Source organism: Chamaea fasciata, unplaced genomic scaffold, assembly GCF_029207755.1.
Source record: "Chamaea fasciata isolate MVZ Bird 193981 ecotype frontalis unplaced genomic scaffold, bChaFas1.0.hap1 SCAF_9, whole genome shotgun sequence".
Classification (NCBI taxonomy): Eukaryota; Metazoa; Chordata; class Aves; order Passeriformes; family Sylviidae; genus Chamaea; species Chamaea fasciata.
Window position 1 is genome coordinate 10,198,704 of NW_027094094.1, and position 18,152 is coordinate 10,216,855.

An 18,152-nucleotide genomic window follows, 5' to 3' on the forward strand; every position below is an offset into this window, starting at 1 on the left:
GCCCCGCGCCCTGTCCGGACAGCGCCGGCGGGGACAGCGCCGGCCACCGGCCGGGACGGGGACGGGGACGGGACGGGCGGTCCCCGCAGGGCTCAGCCGGGCGAGCACGGCGGGCAGGGCGGCGGTGGCGGTGCCGGTGGCGGTGCCGGTGGCGATCCCGGTGGCCGCGGCGATCCCGGACCCGCCCGCGCGCCCCGTGACGTCATCAGTGACGCCATGGGGGCGGGCCTGGCGGCCCACGTGGGCGCTGACGTCACGGCGGCGGGAGGGCCGGCGGCAGGTGAGGCGCGGCGAGCGCGGGCAGCCCCGGGTGGGTGCCCCGAGCTGATGGCGGAGAGCGGGATCTGTGCCCGCGGCGCGGCCCGGGCCCGGCTTCCCCCTCCAGCCGCTCCCCGGCGGGTCTCCAGGCCCAGCCCGGGCGCCCGGGCCCTGCGGGGGATCCGGCACTGACAGCCGGGCCCTGCCGGGGTGGCCAGGCCCAGGCGGCTCCGTCAGTCCTGTGCAGAGCTGGGGGAGGCTTTTAGCCCAGGTGGGCAGGAACATCTCACTTACGAGGGGATACAGTGGGAGCTGGGCCTGTTCAGTCTGAGAGAGCAGAGAAGACTGAGAGGGGATCTCATCAATGCATATAAATGGTTTAAAGGCGGGTGCAGGAGGACGGTGCCAGGCCCTTAGAGGTTGTGCCCAGCGACAGGACGAGGAACGATGGCCATAAACTGAAACACAAGAAGTTCCACCTCAACATGAGGAAGAACTTCTTTACATTAAGGGTAGCAGAGCACTGAACAGGCTGCCCAGGGATGCCTTGGTGTCTCCTTCCCTGGAGATATTCAAAACCTACCTGGATGTGTTCCTGTGCCATCTGCTTCAGGTGACCCTGCCTTGGCAGGGAGGTTGGACCGCACCAGAGGTCCTTTTCAACCCTAACAATGCTGCCATTCTGTTTGGTGAGTTAGAGGTGCTGCAGGTACTGTGGGGAGGGGACAAGCAATGGGGCTTGTGCCTCAGTGTGTGGCTGCTTGGGCAGTGAGTGCTTGGGCTGCCCTTTGTGCAGCCAGTCCAGGCCAGGGAAGCCTGCCTTTGAGGTGGTGCTGCTGGCTCCCGACTACTGGAGCCAATGTGCTTGTTTGGAACAAGACTATTCATAAAGGAGAAGGCGGACAGGAAATTATCACAAGGACAAGCGTGTCTGAAGAAAACATGGCATAGACATGGTCTCATGGTCAGAATGGTCTCGCCCAGCAGCCACAGGCAGACCCAGCTGCAGCCAGACCTGCTGGCCTCGCCTCCCTTCCCCGGCATGGCACTGGCACACACCCTGACACAGTGGTCCTGCTGGCCCTGGCCATTGCTGGCAGCCCAGCACTGTGTGTGCATGTGGGAGGCGGGAGGGCGTGTCTGGTTCCTCTGGCAGCATTTTCGTGGTTGCTTTTTGTCCCACGTGTCTGATGGAGATGTTGTCCAGGCAGGATCTGGTCTGGACTCTTGGAGAACTGCCTCCTACAGTCTGAGTGAGGTGTAGATAATATACGTCTAGACAGTGACAGATTTTGGGATCCAACTCTGACTCTTGTCATGGTACAGTGGTACTTTGCATGTTACTCCTGCTCTGCCTTAATTTCCCCATCTGAAATACAGGGAGTGGCCCCTGACACAGTGACTGAGAAAACAAATTGGCATAAACCAGCGCACACTTGCAAGATTTAATCATAAATCTTGACAAGCAAATGCCTGACCCTTGACGTTCCCTGTTCCCTCATGGTTCACCCTCAGTGCATCTCTAATCTTGCCACCAAGAACGTAGTGTTAATGCATTTTCAGCTCATTGATGGGGGATGAGAATGTTTTATGGGAGGGCAAAGTTTGTTAGCCACTTCAGTTTTGCCCTTTGCTTTCTCAGGCACAGTGGAGCTTATGAAGGCCAAGCAAAGAGCTGGATGGTATTTTGTGTGAGCAGAGACAAGTGGCATCCAGACGTGGGGAACTGCAGAGACAGGTAACAAGGGAGCCTGATACCTTTGAAAAAGTTAGGGCAGGAAATGGGACTGGTTCTTGCACTGCTACAGCCACTGCCTTAATTCCAGCTATGTTTTGTTTTAATCACTGGACTGATTAAATAAAGATACAAATAATGATAGGCTCTTTAAACTTTGTAGAGGCTTGTAATTATGGCCAAGGGAGAAAATCCCCCTGTTAAGACTTATGGGGGTGACCAGAGTAAGTGGTTACCAACTATCTCTGAGAAAACAGCTTCTGTTTCTCTGGAAACTGAAGCCAATTTTTACTGTAAAGTTTGTGGAGGATATTTTGAAAGTCATTTCTTATAATGTGGGAGTTATCCAAAATAGAAGTCCTCATTAATATGGGTTTTGTTGCTAATCTACCTTAGTTGTGTTTTTAATATCACAAGCAAATCTTTCAACAGTGAGAGTACTTTTTAAATTTTTTTTTTTTTTTGTCCTTGAGAGAATCTCATCTTGCTAAGAAAACCATGGCTTGTCAACAAGGAGCTTTATTAAAAGGCAAAGCCTTGTCATGCCTTGCCTATTTATATGAGACTTCTAGACTCCTGGAGACAAAGCACAGGCCAAGAAAGGAAGCTGTGTCCTTATAATTTGTAGAAAGAGATTCTTTTCTGCTGGCTGGTCACTATGTTGTTTCTCTCTCGTCTGTGTTTCATTCTATCTGAACATAAATCAGCAGCAATGTTATAGAGTGTTACAACAGCTCACTGTGGAGGACAAACAGAAACAATCACAGTATTATAAAGTTCAGTGTAGCTTGCAAACACTGCATAAAACAATGGAATTTGTCCTGGAAATAAATCTGAGGTGTAATCCCCAGCAAAGGGACAAGGTACCAGTTTGAGGATATAGTGCAAGGTGCCTTTTGAGCTTGATTTGCTTCTTGTGGTCTGGGTTTTAAAAGACATTGTATCTGTGGGTAGAGTCAGTCACGCAAATCTGGTGTGCTCTAAACTTCCTGTCATGAGACTTGTGAATGGTGGTCTTGAGTTTTCTTTCCACCTGCATGTATCAGATCTTGGTTCAGTTTGTGATTTGGTCACAGCGCTACTGTGTGACTTTGGTCAAATCAAACCTTGTGAAAGGGAGGCAGCTTTTCTGCTTTCTTGATTAGATGTCAAACATCACAGGGCAGGGATTGTGCTTTACTGTGTTTTGCCATGAGAATGTAATGTCATCTGGGACTCCTGGTAGCTACTGAGGTGTAAATAGAATAAGTGCCTGGATAAGCAAAAAATGTTTGAGACTTGCATGCTGTTTGCTTCTCCCATCTATGACCTGTTTGTAGACATGGCTGTGAAATGAGCTGTGAAATTAACTGGTCAGAATTAAATACTTTATAGCATAACCTTCAAGCAGCACATAACCTACCTTGCCCTGGAAAGTGACAGCATTAAAGTTATAAGAGTTCTTAAAAATGTGAAAGGAGTGGGGAGAAAACTGGGAAGGGAATTATCCCACTTTGGGGATGCTTTGGAAGCGCGTGAAAAGTGAAGAAGAAGGTGGAGAACCTCTGAAAAGGTTCGGGCTACTTGATTTTCATAGTTTTTCTGGCCAGTCATCCTCTGCAGTCCTCTCTGGTGCCAGCAGAGCAGCAGGGCTAGAGCATCACTGTGCCGAGTGCTCACAGCGGGCGCTGGCTGCTGAGGGGTTTGGGGAGCACACGGAGAGGCTGGTGTTCACTGCAGTGCCAAAGACACATCCCTAGCAAAAACACAGCCAGGAAGGGTGATTGCCCTGTGCCCTTGTTTTTCCCTCTCTTCTGTGTGCCATCCACCCCTGCCTGACACCAGCTGAGATCTGCAGAGCATTTGCCAAAGGTCTTTAGAGAACATTCCCATAAGCATCCTTAGTTGTCCTCTGGCAGTCACTTGTGAGAGCTCAATGGGCTGTTCCTCCTGTTACAGTTGTGTTCTTGTTAGGTGAACTAGTATGCAGCCCTGAGGTCAATGTGGCCAGTGAATGCATCCCTCTGAATGTCCTTGGGAGCAGATTTCTTTTGTCTGAGTTAATTCAGTCACGAGTTCAAAACCCTAGGCTACAGTAAAACTTATAAAAGTTAGATTTGTAATTGGTCCATTTCTGAGTTCCTGATGTGCACGTCTTCTCCCTCCTGATGTGCACCTCTTCCTCTCTGTGGTGTATAAGCCACAGCATCCCCAGCCCTAGAGTGAAAAGACTGAAAGTTTCTCTCAGTGCACTTCACAGGTGGGGCTGGTTCTGTTCTGTGGGTACTTGGCTTCCATGCCAAGACCTTTCCTGGCTGTCATGGGGTATGTCTGAGGTACTTTGTTCCTCATACTGTCCACATGCAAGAAGGGCTTGACCAATGTGTTAAATTTACATGTATCACCACAGGGCATGCCATCCTTTACCAGGTGGGAAAGATCCTTTCCAGGACAGGCCAGCTTGGACTCACTGGCTTAACCTGATTTCTTGTTCTCAAGGAACATGAATGAAGGGACAAGACAAGTGAAATTCTGGTCTGAGAGGGATGATGTCGGCACAGTTGTCCTTGAGGGGAGTTTCCAGTGGAGACAGCTGCCTCCAGTCTGTGCATGTGGGTGACCTGGCATGGCTGGAGAAACACTGAACTTTCATGCTTTGTTTTAGTTGCAGCTAGGAAGATGAGTCCGAAAATTACAACAGAGCTGCTGAAGCAACTGCGGCAGGTGATGAAGAACCCCAGATATGTACAGGAGCCTGTCCAAGCATACATAGTGCCCTCTGGAGATGCCCACCAGGTATGGATGGAATGGGAATTATGGGAATTACGGGAATGGTCATACTTTCCTTCCCTGCAAAAAATCAAAGCCAGGCATAACTAAAATCATCCTTCGTTCACTTGCTTTAATGGTTCTAGCATAAAAGTCTGGGACATGTGAGAAATACTGTGTTGGAAAACGTTTCTGGGGTCTGTTCAGGAGACTGAGGTTTTTATGTTCTTGTAACAAATCAGAGTGGATATTCCACCAATAGCTTTTCATCAGATTGTCTTCAGGGAGCTCACACTGCAGAAAAGGGAGCTTGCCAGGGCACTTGCTGTGCCCATCCTGGCTGTTGGGAAGAATGAGTATACTGGGGGAGGAGCAGACCTTATCTGGGCTTTACTTTCCCCACTGGCATCTCCTGATCAATACATACTCTCAAGCAAGGTAGCAAAGGTTTAGTTGCTTAATGTTCTCTTTGCTAGATCCAGTTCTTGGTGGAATTTGTTGCCTTATGCTAGAGCCCTTCAGATCCCACATGGAGGGGCCTTAGGAGAGGCAGGGAAGGACCAGGCCACAGTGATGCTTCTCTTTCCATGCTGCTCTGCATCATGTACTGTGCACTAAGGACAGGAGGCAAGTCTGGGCCCACGTGGGTAATCCATGGCAGTAACTGTTGTGTGCTGCTTCCACTGGTAAGACTTTTGTAGTCCATAACATAAATTTTAAATTGCTGAGCTGCTTTTTCCCTCCCCTGCTTGCTCATGTGCAAGTTTCACTCTTCTGTTTTCTCTGTTAGGAGACCCAAGGAGTGCTGAGGGGTTTTCCCTCCTCAGCCATTTTCAGGAAACAAAAGACCTGAAGCTTTCCTGGCTCACACCCAAAGCTCCCTTTTACCCCAGGGTGCACAAGAACAAAATGCAACTGAATCAGAACCTTTGCCCTTGACTTGGCACTGGGGTGAGCTGGGTCCAGACTTGCCTGTGCCCTGGGACCATATGTGCAGCATCGTGTTTCCTCATAGGGAGAGCCAAACTTGGGCAGGTAGGGGGAAGGCGTTTTCTGCAGCTGCTATTGTCTGCTGCATTCCTGCCTCAAGCTGCCTCTGTCCATATATAACTCTGGTTTCATTTCACTAGACATTAAATGCTGTCATGTGAGTTGAAGAATGTGACCCTCAGGACTTCTGGGTTTTTCTGTTGCTTTCTTTTCCCTGACAGAGTGCACTTAAGCAGAGAACCCCATGTTGCTATTTCCTGCCAGGCGAGTTGGTCAGGTTTCTCTGCAGAGGGAATCTATCTGAATAGAAACGATTACCAAAAACTGCTGATTCTGGTGCCTCCTGAATAGCTGGTGCAGGATTTTTTTCTGTAAGGATTGGGAATTGATGCAGTTTTTGCCAATGACAGAGACCTGTTGATCCCAGAACAGCCTTGCTTACTGATTCCAGGTAAATTGTGATGACCTGTGAGTTGAAACTTCGCCATGTTCCAAGCAAGGGTTTGTTTCCTGTGTGCGAACAAGAAATTTACAGCCTTGCAATCAGATTTTGCTCTTAGGCAGCTCCCTCCATGACTCAGAATACTGGGGTTTAATGATATCCAAGTGTTGGGTGGCCTAAGCCATTTCCTCCCCACAGCCCAAACAAACTATGTACTGCTGTCCTTGCCTCTCTCAGCTATTCCTGAGGCTGTCCTGGCATCCAAATCACAGAACTTGTCAACAAATAGGGCTTTCCCTCCTGTGGTGTTGCCACAGGGTTTAGATTGGGGGAAACTTTATTCCTTTCTGGGTTGCAAAGGAAGCCCTGGATTGGACTGATGCTGATACACCCTGATGCTGCAACTTGCTGACTAATTTCTTTTTGGAACACTGGGAATGTTGATGAGCTCTGAGTTCTGTGATGCTTTTAATGTTGGTTTTCCTGCAAGGCTAGATGGCTTAGATTATCATACTGCCAGGAGTCTTTCTACCAGTTGTATCCTTTGTTTTCCATGTTTAGTTGTGTAAGGAACTGAAAGACTTGCAGAGCTTCTCAAACACGGCTGGCTCTGACTCAGACTTAACCAAAGCTGCCTTGGATTTGTGACTCTTGCACTCAGCCCTGGATATTGGCTGGCTGCTTTAATTTTTGAAAACTTTGATGCTAGTGATAAGAAGTCAGAGAAACAGACTCTTTCCTTGGGGGCCTGGGTGGTCCAGAGGCTGATGAGAAAGGAGGACAGTCCCAGCCAAAAGTGAATTGAAGCCCAAAGAGTGCCACTTCTTTTCTAGCGTGCTGGGTGGCTACAGGTGCCCAAGGATCATGAAGGGCTGAAAAGCCATGCTTTTAGGAATGAGGCACCTAAACCCTTTGTGGTCTGGGTGAAAATGTGGGAGCTTTTGGGGTGTTGCAGTGGTAAAACAGGATCCATTTTTATGTTGAGTCAATGTGTGTCTACATTAAATCTGGAGTTTGCCCATACGGGACTATTCAGAGATTGGAAGAGCTGCTTCTTAATGGGAGGGAATGATGTTTGGATTAGAGCTTGGGTTTGGAGCCAATCAGAGCTTAACTGCAGCTGGCTTCACCCTCCAGGCCTTGACTCAAAACAAATTTGGTTGGATTTGGCTGGTTGTCCCCATGAAGGAAGCACCTGCCCAGCTTAGGGCCCTGTGTTTGGGTTGGCAGAGGTGTTGTCTTCTGCTCAGGGCTGGCTCCTCTGTCACACACTTGTGCTGAGCTGAGGAATTAGCTGAGTTATAAAGCAAGAGATGGCTCATGCATAGGTTGCTCTGATGTGTTCCAGATCTTACCAATGCAGTTAGGTTTTTGGCACTGAATACCTCCCTCCCTCCCTCCAGGTACACTGCAGTGTTTGTTCTTTAATGATGCCAGTGTCGTGGCTCTAAGGGTAGCCAGATGCACTTTGCATTTCTGATCTTGGTTGACATTAGACTAGAATGAGCTTCAACATGTTTACAGCACAGCCATGCAGGCTTTGGGGATAGGCAGCACTGATTTTTGGGGGTTCTTCCTGGCTTAGATGAGGGGGTTTTGTGATGTAGCCCCCAGTTTTGTCTGTGTGACTGACAGGTGTGGTGAGAAGCAGATGCTAAAGGACTGAGGAGGGCCAGGTTGAAGGCCATCAGAGCTGCAAGAAAAACCCTGGGGAAATACCTTGCTCTCACTGTGCTGTGGTCTGTGCTTTGTGTGGCATACACAGGTGCTCCCCATGTAATTTTAGCTTGTGCAAAACATGGGCTCATCTTTGCACAGTGGGAGTTGCTGCATGGAACAGAACAGGTGGGTGTGCAAGAATTCAGACTGACAGATGAATAAACTATCTTTCCCTCCAGATCCCTGATACTCCCTTTTAAAGCCCTTCTGCCTCATTGTAAACTCTCAAAACACTCCCTGGATTTGTCTGTGAATGGGGTAGCATGAGATATGTCCATGCAGTCAAGGTCTTTGCTTATTTGGGTCAGCTTTTACCAGATCTAAAACTCATATACTTCTTTTTCTTTTGTATTTTTTTAAATCATTTTCATCCATGTCATCTTTCTGTGGTGTTAACCTATGCTATGAATGTGAAGTTGCTTGTCTTCCTAAGCAAACTAGCCTGTAATCTCTGCTGTGTTGGTCAAGAGAAATGGAAAAGGAGTCACTGCTCTCATTTGTACTTAAGTGCATCATTTGGGTTGTACTTAGGTGATGTGATCCATGATGGGAGATTTCCAGTATCTCCTGTTGACTTTGGACTATGGGAGATGATGTCCCACCTCTGAGCCGGGAAGTGCAGGAGAGGGGAGTCTTAGCAGCCAACAGGCTGAAGAGTCTCTAGGGAGTGTTGAAATGAGGAATCCTCAGGCATCACTCTGCCTTCATGTTCTGTCCTGCTGCTCTGAGGCAATGGGGAAACAGACACTTGATTCTGTTCCGTCAACAACTTTGTCCACTCTGTCTGCTGATGCCTTTGCCATTTTAAAGGAACTCAGTGGTGTGTGGGGCTGAGGGATGCACCCCACCAGCTGGAGCTGTGCTGAGGGCAGTCATCCTTTCCCAAGGTGGGTATCCTGACCTCCCTTCTCCCCACAGCTGCTGAACATGTCACAGCCCTGTGGGGCTGGACAAGAAAAAGCACAGGAAACTAACTGGATCAGAGAGGAGGGCATGCATGGTCTCCATACCTTCCTCCTTTCTGCCAACTTTCACTAGTGTTTGGATAAAAAGAGGATTTCTTTGGAGCATATACCAGGAATCTTCCCTGGCAATTTGGAGCAAAAGCCACTCAACAAGATCCTCTTTTGGGCCATGAGATTTGCTGTTCTAGAGTTCAGTTTCAAAATGTTAGTGGTGAATGGTTAGTTGGCTTCTCCCAGGAGGGGAGAGACATGGCTGTGGTGGAAGGGGTTTTGATCATGATGTGATTTGGAGCAGAAATAAAGAGTTGGTCCCAAGAGCTGTAATTTGTGCTGCTTGCTCACTCACTCCTGTGCTTTGAACCCAGTGTCTTCTTTAGAACTGTGAAGAGTAACAGATTTGAAGGGAGTATTTTTTAACAGTCAGGTGATTCTGTCACAGTAGGGACTAAAAGCACCTGAGAACTGGGCTGTGATTTCTTAGCTCGGTTCCTAAGACGTTTCTTTTGCCCCAGCACAGCTGGGGGCAGAGAAACAGACTTGGATTTCAGACCATTTGTAAGGTACAAATCCAGGGGTTTTGCAGCTCAAACGTCAGTGCTGTCAGCCTGGATTAAGCTGATTTGCTGATTTGCACTAGTTCATTAACAGGCCTACTCAGCAGTTCTGACCTACAAACTTGCCAGAATGGAATCCCATAAAAAGTCATGTGGGCCATGTGAAATTTCAGTTGTTCTTTTAATTTTGGCAGTTCCTGTTAGTATCAGGTATCTGTGCTCGGGCTCTTCTGCAACATTCTGAAAAGATGTGTCCAGAAACACAGGTTGTGACAGGTTTAGGATGAAGATGGACTAACAGCCTTTGATTCCCTCTCATCCATCAAACCATGGTCTGGTGGTTTTGGCTGTAGTCTGATTTTGAGTAGGCAAGGAAGAAGTGAAAGGATCAGTATCTATTTATGAAGGGTCCCAAGAGTTAAATTTTTTACAGTCTTACCACCTTGATGATTTTCTTTCAGTGTCACTATTGCAAGAAAAAAAAGTCTTAAAGGAATTCTTACAAATGCCAGTGAGGGGACTTCAGTGGAGACAGTGAATTTTACAAAGTTTGTGTGCTGATTACCCCAGGATCAAGGGATGCTTCTGGTTTCCCTTGCCTTCACGTTGCAGCTTCAAAGGCATGATTTGTTTGTTGCCCAAAGGGGAGGTTGAGTGGGAAATAAACGTCTGCAAACTCTGAAGCACTTCAGTGTTTACAGATGTTTGTGGGAGAAAAGTGCTGCAGTTTAAAAAAACCCACCAGTTGAGCATAAAAACAGTATAATCACAGTGGAGTAGAGCCCAGGAATTTTTAACTCATTTTGTTCTCTCTGTGGTGTCCTTTAGGAGAGAAAGCTTATCAAAGTATTTGTCATCAGCTGATTGGTTTTTTCCCCTGCTGCTATAAATAATTGCTGCCTCTTTTGTTTTCTAGAGCGAGTACATTGCACCCTGTGACTGCAGAAGGGCGTTCATCTCTGGATTTGATGGCTCTGCAGGTACCTTTCCAGAACTTGGGTTCTTGCATAATTCTCCTCTAAAGAAATAGTTCCTTTCATGGCATAGAGGCAGGATGGAAAAGAAAATCTATCCTGCTTGTTTGGACTGTTCTATTCCCATTTCAGCATCTGCAGAATTATGTCTTGGCTACCCGCTGGAATTATGTAATATCAGCGGAATAACAAGTTTTCAGAAAATGTTTGACCCCTAAATGAACCTCTCATAAAGTAAAATCCTGTTAACTCTTTAATGTGGTGCCTGTAACCTGCGGTCATTTCTTTTGATGTGCAGCCAGTATGAACAGATTTTTACGTTGCCCGTTCGGGCTGGGTGAATAGTGGATGGACTTTAACTGGCCTTTCTGTTTAAACAGAGCCAGGGCCAGAAACTCTGCATTTGGAAACTGAGCACTGTGGAAAAGTTTGCTTATCTTGCCGAGACAGGATGTTTTCTTGGCTGTAGGATAGGTCTGTGTTTCAAGAGACCTAGTTTTTACCCTAGCTGTACCCTAAGCTGTGCAAATTACTCTGCTCTGTAGTTGTTGGAAAGTCACTTTAGCCTACTGAAGTCGTTTTCCCCTCTAATTATATATCAGTTTAATAAATACTGGTACCTATGTTTGGAGGGTCTATTCATCAGTTCCTGTGAGCTCTGGGACCTCATTTGGAAGGTGATAAATCCAGGGCTGTGGGCTGCTGTTAATGGCTAACATGAATCCTGTATTAATTTTGCTCCTTCTGCGTGACCTCTTCATAACCTTCCTCTCTAATTTGTGCCCTTGTTATGTACTTGGAAGGTCTTTTCCTGGCCTAATGCACAGCAAGTCAGTGAGGTTTCACACAGGGGCCCACCTTGTGTTTCTTGTTTCATCTTTCCAGGCTGAAGCAACTTAAAATGGGGCTTGTTTTGGGGAAATTTGGTTGAAGACAACGAGTTAATAATTGGAAACTGCTCTGCTAATCTGAGCATGTTTTTTGTGACAGAGTGTATGGTCAAGATGCAGACTCCAAAGACTTGGATTCAGTTTCAGTTTGTGCCATGGTTTGTTTTGTTTTAAATTGTCAAGGGCAAGGCAGCTTGAGTGCCTTGCTGGGATGTCACTGCCCTCAGCTGTCTGCTTGCATCCCTCCATCTGGAGTCAGTGGAATGGGACAGACAATGAAACCAACAGAAGTTTATGTTCATGTTTCCTGTTCAGCCATCTCTGCAAAAGCTGTAACATTTGGGAAAGGGGTGCAGCTGACAGCTGGGAGTGATACCCATGTCTAGAGGCCTGGGATCAGCTATGTTTTGTGGGTGGCCAGAGCCCAGGCTTCCTCCCCATAAAAAGATGGGATGGAGTTCAGGGATGTACAGTACATGTTACTGTGACAACAGCCAAGTGTAGACCACTAGGTCTCTGTTACAGAAGGTTTGGAAACTTACCCAGTTCTACTGGCTGGCTGAGATTTGCTTAAGTTGAGTTCATCTGAGGCAATTCATTAAGGTGCATCCTTGTGCATACTGTTTCCAATAGGATTTGGAAGGCCACAGTGCAGGGAAAACAGTGAATAACTCCACTGACACAGGAATAACTTCTAAGTAGTGATCAGAGGTGCATTTTAGGGAATCAGGGTGAATTTCAAACACTGTCCCTGCTGTCTGTGTCTCTGCCTACCCTGAATCACCTTTCTGCCTCCCTGCCTAGGTACCGCCATAGTCACCGAGCAGCACGCAGCCATGTGGACTGATGGACGCTACTTCCTGCAAGCTGCACATCAAATGGACAGCAACTGGACACTCATGAAGATGGGTATGCAGGAGCCTGGGATACTGCTCCACAGATCAGTGGAGAGCAGTCACTTCACACAAGTACAGCTTGAGCTGTAGGGATGTCCCATCTTAGGGACATATTGGATTCATGGCTTCTGCTTTAGTGTCCTGTGACAACTCTTGCCTGTGGGTCTAGGCATTCATAAGTAGGCATATCTGATGCATTCGCTTGGACATTTTGCATAGTGTGGGAATGTTTCAATGTGACTGCTTCTTTGAACTTTTTTTTTTCATCCTGAAGGTCTAAAAGATACACCAACTCAGGAGGATTGGCTAGTGAGTGTCCTCCCAGAAGGCTCGAAGGTGGGGGTGGACCCTTTCATTATTCCAGCAGGTTGGTTTTACTTTATAACTCTGGGTTGGGCTACTGGATTTTGCTGTCTTGCTTCTCTGGCTGAGCTGTTGTGTGATGGTGTGCAGCTATCCATGTTTCAGATGTAGTGGTGGTTAAACTGTTATGCAGAACAGGTTGGATTTAGGTTTAGGCATGTATCGTAAGAGTTCCAAAGCAGTGTATTGAGTCCAAAGCACAAGGGATGAGAACTGCTTTCTATTTGTGCTTCAAAACATGAGGCACAATATAAAGGTCACTGGAAGCAAGGGGAGATGTTTGCTTGTTTAGATGGATTAAGGACCTATCTCATGGCTGTGTGGAAGCAACTGTCATCTTGTCTAGCTTAGATGTAGCATGGATTTGCACTGGGGCAGAGGACACCCTTAGGGCAGCTTCTGCTGTGGCTTCTTCCAGAGACTTCTGTCTCCCAGGTGGAGCAGTTCTTCTTCAGCTCAAGCATGCGGCTTCAGCACTGTGAGGTTCTGTACCTGCCACTGGCTGCCATGGCGTGTTTGTGGAATTGTAACTGCAGCAGGTTTTGTTGTCTTTCTTAATGGAACGGGAAGAAGGGGAGGCTGGAAGGAAAGGAGAAGGTTCTGATTCTTGAGTTTGAGCTTTGTGAACGGAGCTGTTGTTGAACATATCTGTGTTCCTTAAAGCCACCACTCTTTACTTTCTTCTCTTTGGCAGACCAGTGGAAGAGAATGTCCAAAGCCTTGAGAAGTGCTGGCCATGACCTAGTGCCTGTCAAAGAAAACCTGATCGATACAATCTGGACAGATTGTCCTCAACGCCCCTGCAAGCCTCTCATCACACTTGACCTAAGTTACACAGGTGAGAAGCTTAACTCCCAATAGACATGGGTTGTTCCTATGTTCCCTATGTTCCCTATCCCCCTGTTGCTTTTCTCTTACAAAGGAAAGAGAAAAACAGTACTGCAGCACAGTGTGGTCACTGTGAATAGGTCAAAAAAGTGATCAAACCTTAGCTAATGACCCCTCTGCCCTCAAAACTTCAAATAACCATTTTCTAGAAGTTGGGTGACTTCAAAACTTATACATGGGCATCTAGAGGGCAGCTCATTTGAGATAGTTCAAATCACTTATTAGAAAGGAGTGAGAAGCACAAGCATGATATGTTGGTCTGTGTCTACAGCATCATCCCCAGCAAAGTTGTTGTGTTTTGCAGGGGTCAGCTGGAGAGACAAAATTATAGCACTCCGTTCAAAAATGGCTGAGAGGAAAGTCATGTGGTTTGTGGTGACGGCCTTGGATGAAGTAGCATGTAAGTCTCTGCATCTTCTTTCTCACTTCTTTCTACAAAATAAAAGTTTTTCCTGCCTTGGGAGGGAAGAACCATGGCAGGGTGAGAGGCCCTTACAACACCATGTTCGTTAGATGTCTATTAACTTCTTATCAAGTGCAGTGGTGGTAACAGGTCACAAACAGGCCTGTATTTCTGCACAGTGCCTCATTACACCAGTGCAGCTCCTGAGTACATTTCTGGCCCAGGAAATGCAGCAAATCACCACCTTTGAAAAACAGCCCAGGCAAAGGGAGAGGAAGGTCACATCCAAAGCCTGAAGCAGCACGATGGAAAAAGAAAGACCTGTGAGATTTTTTGGCTGTAAAATGTCCTGATGCTGCCTCACCCATTGGAAAGATGGAGACTGTTTTCTGCTGTGGAGTCTGGGCTATAAACAAAGCAGTGCAACATGTGGCTTTGTATACATAAAGCAAGGGTGGGGTACACCGCATTCACAGTAATCTTCCTAATTGTCACAACTTCTTAAGTCAGTCTCTACCTCTCCAGTGTTCAGCCAGTGCTTTGGTTAAAACAAGTATTTCAGGGCACAACTTGTTTTTCCAGATCATTTCAACCCAGGGTCTCACTGGAGTCCCCTCTGTGTTTGGGGCCCCAGGATGGCTGCGTCTCCACACCCTGGCCCCCAGCCCAGTGTGTAGGAAGGGAGAATGGCCAGAAACAGCAGTGGTTTCCCCAGGACTGCTGTTCCTAGGACTGCATGTTCTTTTTGCAGAAATCACCAGTGCACACATTGGTGAAGGGGAAATGTAACGCTGGCAGGGTGTGAGTGCTGCTCATCCTGTGCGCTGTGTCTGGTCTGGAAAGGTAGAAATGGCGGTGGTGTTTTCCTCACTCCAGCACTGCCAGCACAATGTCTCTGGTGCTGGGTGAAGCCAACTTGATGAGGTCTGTGGGCTGTTCTGGATCTGGGACACTGAGCAAAGAGCTTTTTTTTTGTGAAAGAAGTGCTTCTGAGAGTGGTGAATATGACTCCTCCCTGGGGAGGCCTGCATGAGCAGAGATTGTATGTCTCACCTTTTCAGGCGCATCTCCAATTAAATTAATGATAAATTGGTGCCCTGAGGTGGTTTCAGATTAAATGTCTCCAGCAAAGTGAAGCTTGGTTATGAATCAAGAGTGTTAAGATGAACCAGAGAAGGTCATGAGAGAAGCTCATTTTCAGGTGCCTGGTTGATTTCTTATCCTAAAGGGGGAAGGGGAGAAGTTGTTTTAATTTTCTCTAATTCAATTAACTGTATTAAACAACAGACAAGTTTCTGGGGACAGAAAAAGAGCCACAAAGGAGATTGTTGCCTTCTTACTGCATTGGAAGTTGGCTGAGTGAGGAAGTTTGTACCCATGCAGTAAAAAGTTCTTTGTGGCTCTTCCCTGCATTCAAGTGACCTATTGCTTCCCTGGGGAGAATTAAGCTCTATTTTTACTTTCATGGCAGAATTTGCATAGTTCGATGAATACAGTGCTGGGTTGTAATTTAGGACATGTTGGTTCTTTTCCCAGCTGTCCTGCTGGCTGGCCTTACTGGCTTGAAAAACTCATTTCAGCTAATTGGATACCCTGGAGTTTTTATTTGACCCCAAAATCAGGATTTTAGAGATGCTGAACATCTATGTCCCCTCTTGACTTTGTCTGGAATTGTGTGGGGTAAAATCTTTGTGAAAAATAGCTAAGACTGTACAGTCAGAATGGGAGATGTTGGAGGGCCCCAAATGAGAGGCCTTTTTGGGGTATTGTAGTCTTACCTGTTGTGTCTTTCTCTTACCTCAAATGTCAAAAGGATTGGAATGAAATGATAGTTTGTAACTTTGAAGTTTTCTGACTGTTAAGAAGTGAGCTTTTATTGCCTTGCCAGACCAGAAAGGGCAGACCCTACTTTCTGCACATGTGTCTTTCCTTGCCTGTACCTGCTTTTTTCCAAGCCAGCCCTCCTTTAGAAGTTCAACACGAGTTTAAACACCCGGGAGTGTTCATACTGTGGTTCTGATGCCATCTCCTGGCAAAAACTTAGGATTGCCAGGAATGCAGCAGGCTGCTGTGGGACAGCTGAGTGGGAGCTGGACTCACAGCCTGCACCCGTGACGTCTCATTGCTTGCCTGTGTTTTTGTGAGATTATTTTTGGCTTTCTCTAATGTTGCAGAAGATGAACGAGGACTGTGATTCTTGGTGTTCTTCTTTTTCAGGGCTTTTCAACCTTCGAGGCTCTGATGTTGAGTACAATCCTGTGTTTTTTGCATACGCCGTCATAGGAATGAACACAATCAGGTGCTTGTATTCCCTTCCTCTGTTCCCCAAGATGCATTTTTCTGGGGGAGAGCTGCTCCAGCAAATATTTGTCTTTTCAAAAATGCCTGTGCTTGGGTACTTTAGTGTCCTTTCTGAGCTCTTTTGTCTCCAACATTAGTTACTTTCCTCCCCTGATCAGAGCTAGAGTGGCAGCCAAGAGCTCTGCTGCACTCCTCAGCACCTTGGCTGGCTTGCTGGGTGACCTTGGGCACGATGGCTGAGCCCGCTGTCTGCCACCCTGAGATAATGTGCAGGGCTTTTGGAGCTCTGGGTGAAATGTGGGTAAGAGCCAAGGCTGGCCTGGACATTACAAACTTCGGGGAAAAGTCTAATTACTGAGTCACTTCAAACCTGCAGAGACTGTGCAGGAAAGTTTCAGGGCTGGCTCTTAACAGAAGGCCTCTTTCCTGTGACTGCCCCTTATACTGAGCCTCAGCAAGCACAGTTCCTACAGAGGCATCTGTAAGCTGCTACCTAGACCAATCCGAAGTAAAACCTGGCTGGGTGAGTGAGTACAGGTTGTGTCAGAGGGTCGAGCTGAACTTTTCAACTCAGTGAGAGCTAGAGCAATACTTAGAACTGCAGTAGCTTTTCTCTTTCCAGATGTTACCCTTAAAAGTTAGAGAGTGACTGTTATTTGCCTCGGTTACTTTCCTGTTTCAAGCACAGTGTTGAGCCATTTTGACTGTGTCACACAAATAGAATTGCTCTCAGTTCTTTCCTCTCAGTGGGGTGGCACATTTTAATTTCTGTGATTTAAACTTTGTGAAAGCTGGTGGTTAAAATGACATAGGACAAAGTAGAGTGCATAATTCATTATCTCCTTTCTCCCTGAAATATTGCCAGAATGGTTTTTCCTTCCCTCCTTTACCCCAGCCATTGTCAGATGTGATCTCACCTATTTGATCTCTCCAATTTGTTTCTCAGGCTCTTCATTGATGGTGACCGGATGATGGACCCAGCTGTGAGGGAGCACTTACAGCTTGACTCCACCCTGGAACCCGAGTTCAAAATCCAGGTGCTGCCCTATGGATCTATCCTGTCAGAGCTGCAGGCTGTTGGTGCAGGCCTCTCACCCAAGGAGAAAGTGTGGCTCAGTGACAAAGCCAGCTATGGTCTGACTGAGGCCATTCCCAAGGTCAGTGGCCCTACCGAGGGAAAATGCTTTTCTCTTCTCTGCTCATCGTGGTTTGGAAGGGTGTTAATGAGGGCAGCTGGCCTCAATTTCCCCTCTGCAAAGCCCAATGCAGGCTGGAGCTTGTGCAGAAGGGATCCAGCCATGCTGAGGTATCGAGGGCTTGTTAATCCTGGGGTTGCTCCTGCTGGAGCTGCCCTTCCAACTCGCTAAGCCGATTTATCCAAAGAATTGTCAGCTTAAGATAAAACAAGTACAGTGAGAGGGGAGGGAAGAGGCAGTAGGGTGAACCCAGGTCGTTCTGCCCACGGGTGGAGCATCAGCCTCATGTGGACCAGCAGCAAGAACTGGAAACTTGCAGAAATTGAAGCAGGAAAGTTGAGCAGGACTTCTGGGAAGCTGCATTTGACTTGATCTGAGTGTCTTGAGAGTGGTTGCCCTATTTAGTTCAGTGGTTTGAGGATATCAGGCAATATGTGCTGTCTTTTACTGAAGACAGGAGGGAGAAGATGACAGAGTTTTGTAGCAGGGAACCTTGTGAGGACACAGATAATCTGCAGGCACTGGTTGTCCATGCACTTAGTGCATCTGCCGAGGGACAGTTACAGCATCAGAATAATTTCTGTACAGTCATACATGCTGTATCTAGCTACCCCTTTGAACTTGGCTATCTGGGACTCCCACTGTCCACCTAATATTCTAATAGCCATGAAAGATACATGGGGAAGGACACAGCTACTGTGGACAAATAAGCTGGTTTCCATGCAACTTGTGTACATCTCTTGTTTGCTGGAGATCACGTTCTCTGGAATACTATGCAGTTTGCAGTGATGTCTAGTAACTAACAGATACTGTGAGTAAATATACAGGGT

The 18,152-nt window shown here is 47.1% G+C and overlaps 1 protein-coding gene across 3 annotated transcripts in view; it reads left to right on the forward strand.

Annotated features, from left to right (window-relative positions):
• Positions 1-230: 230 nt before the first annotated feature.
• XPNPEP1 (X-prolyl aminopeptidase 1) overlaps positions 231-18,152 on the forward strand; it is a 30,907-nt gene continuing 12,985 nt past the window's right edge. The window contains exons 1-10 of one of the 3 annotated variants that reach the window (XM_066190958.1): positions 231-280; positions 1,901-1,996; positions 4,638-4,768; positions 10,328-10,391; positions 12,080-12,184; positions 12,446-12,538; positions 13,229-13,372; positions 13,727-13,822; positions 16,043-16,124; positions 17,073-17,283. In XM_066190958.1, the coding sequence (XP_066047055.1) occupies positions 4,652-4,768; positions 10,328-10,391; positions 12,080-12,184; positions 12,446-12,538; positions 13,229-13,372; positions 13,727-13,822; positions 16,043-16,124; positions 17,073-17,283 (912 nt within the window). In that variant the 5' untranslated portion in view covers positions 231-280; positions 1,901-1,996; positions 4,638-4,651. Of the gene's footprint in view, positions 281-512; positions 530-1,900; positions 1,997-4,637; positions 4,769-10,327; positions 10,392-12,079; positions 12,185-12,445; positions 12,539-13,228; positions 13,373-13,726; positions 13,823-16,042; positions 16,125-17,072; positions 17,284-18,152 lie in introns of those variants that run through there. The other 2 variants (XM_066190960.1, XM_066190957.1) reach the window with 2 other exon arrangements.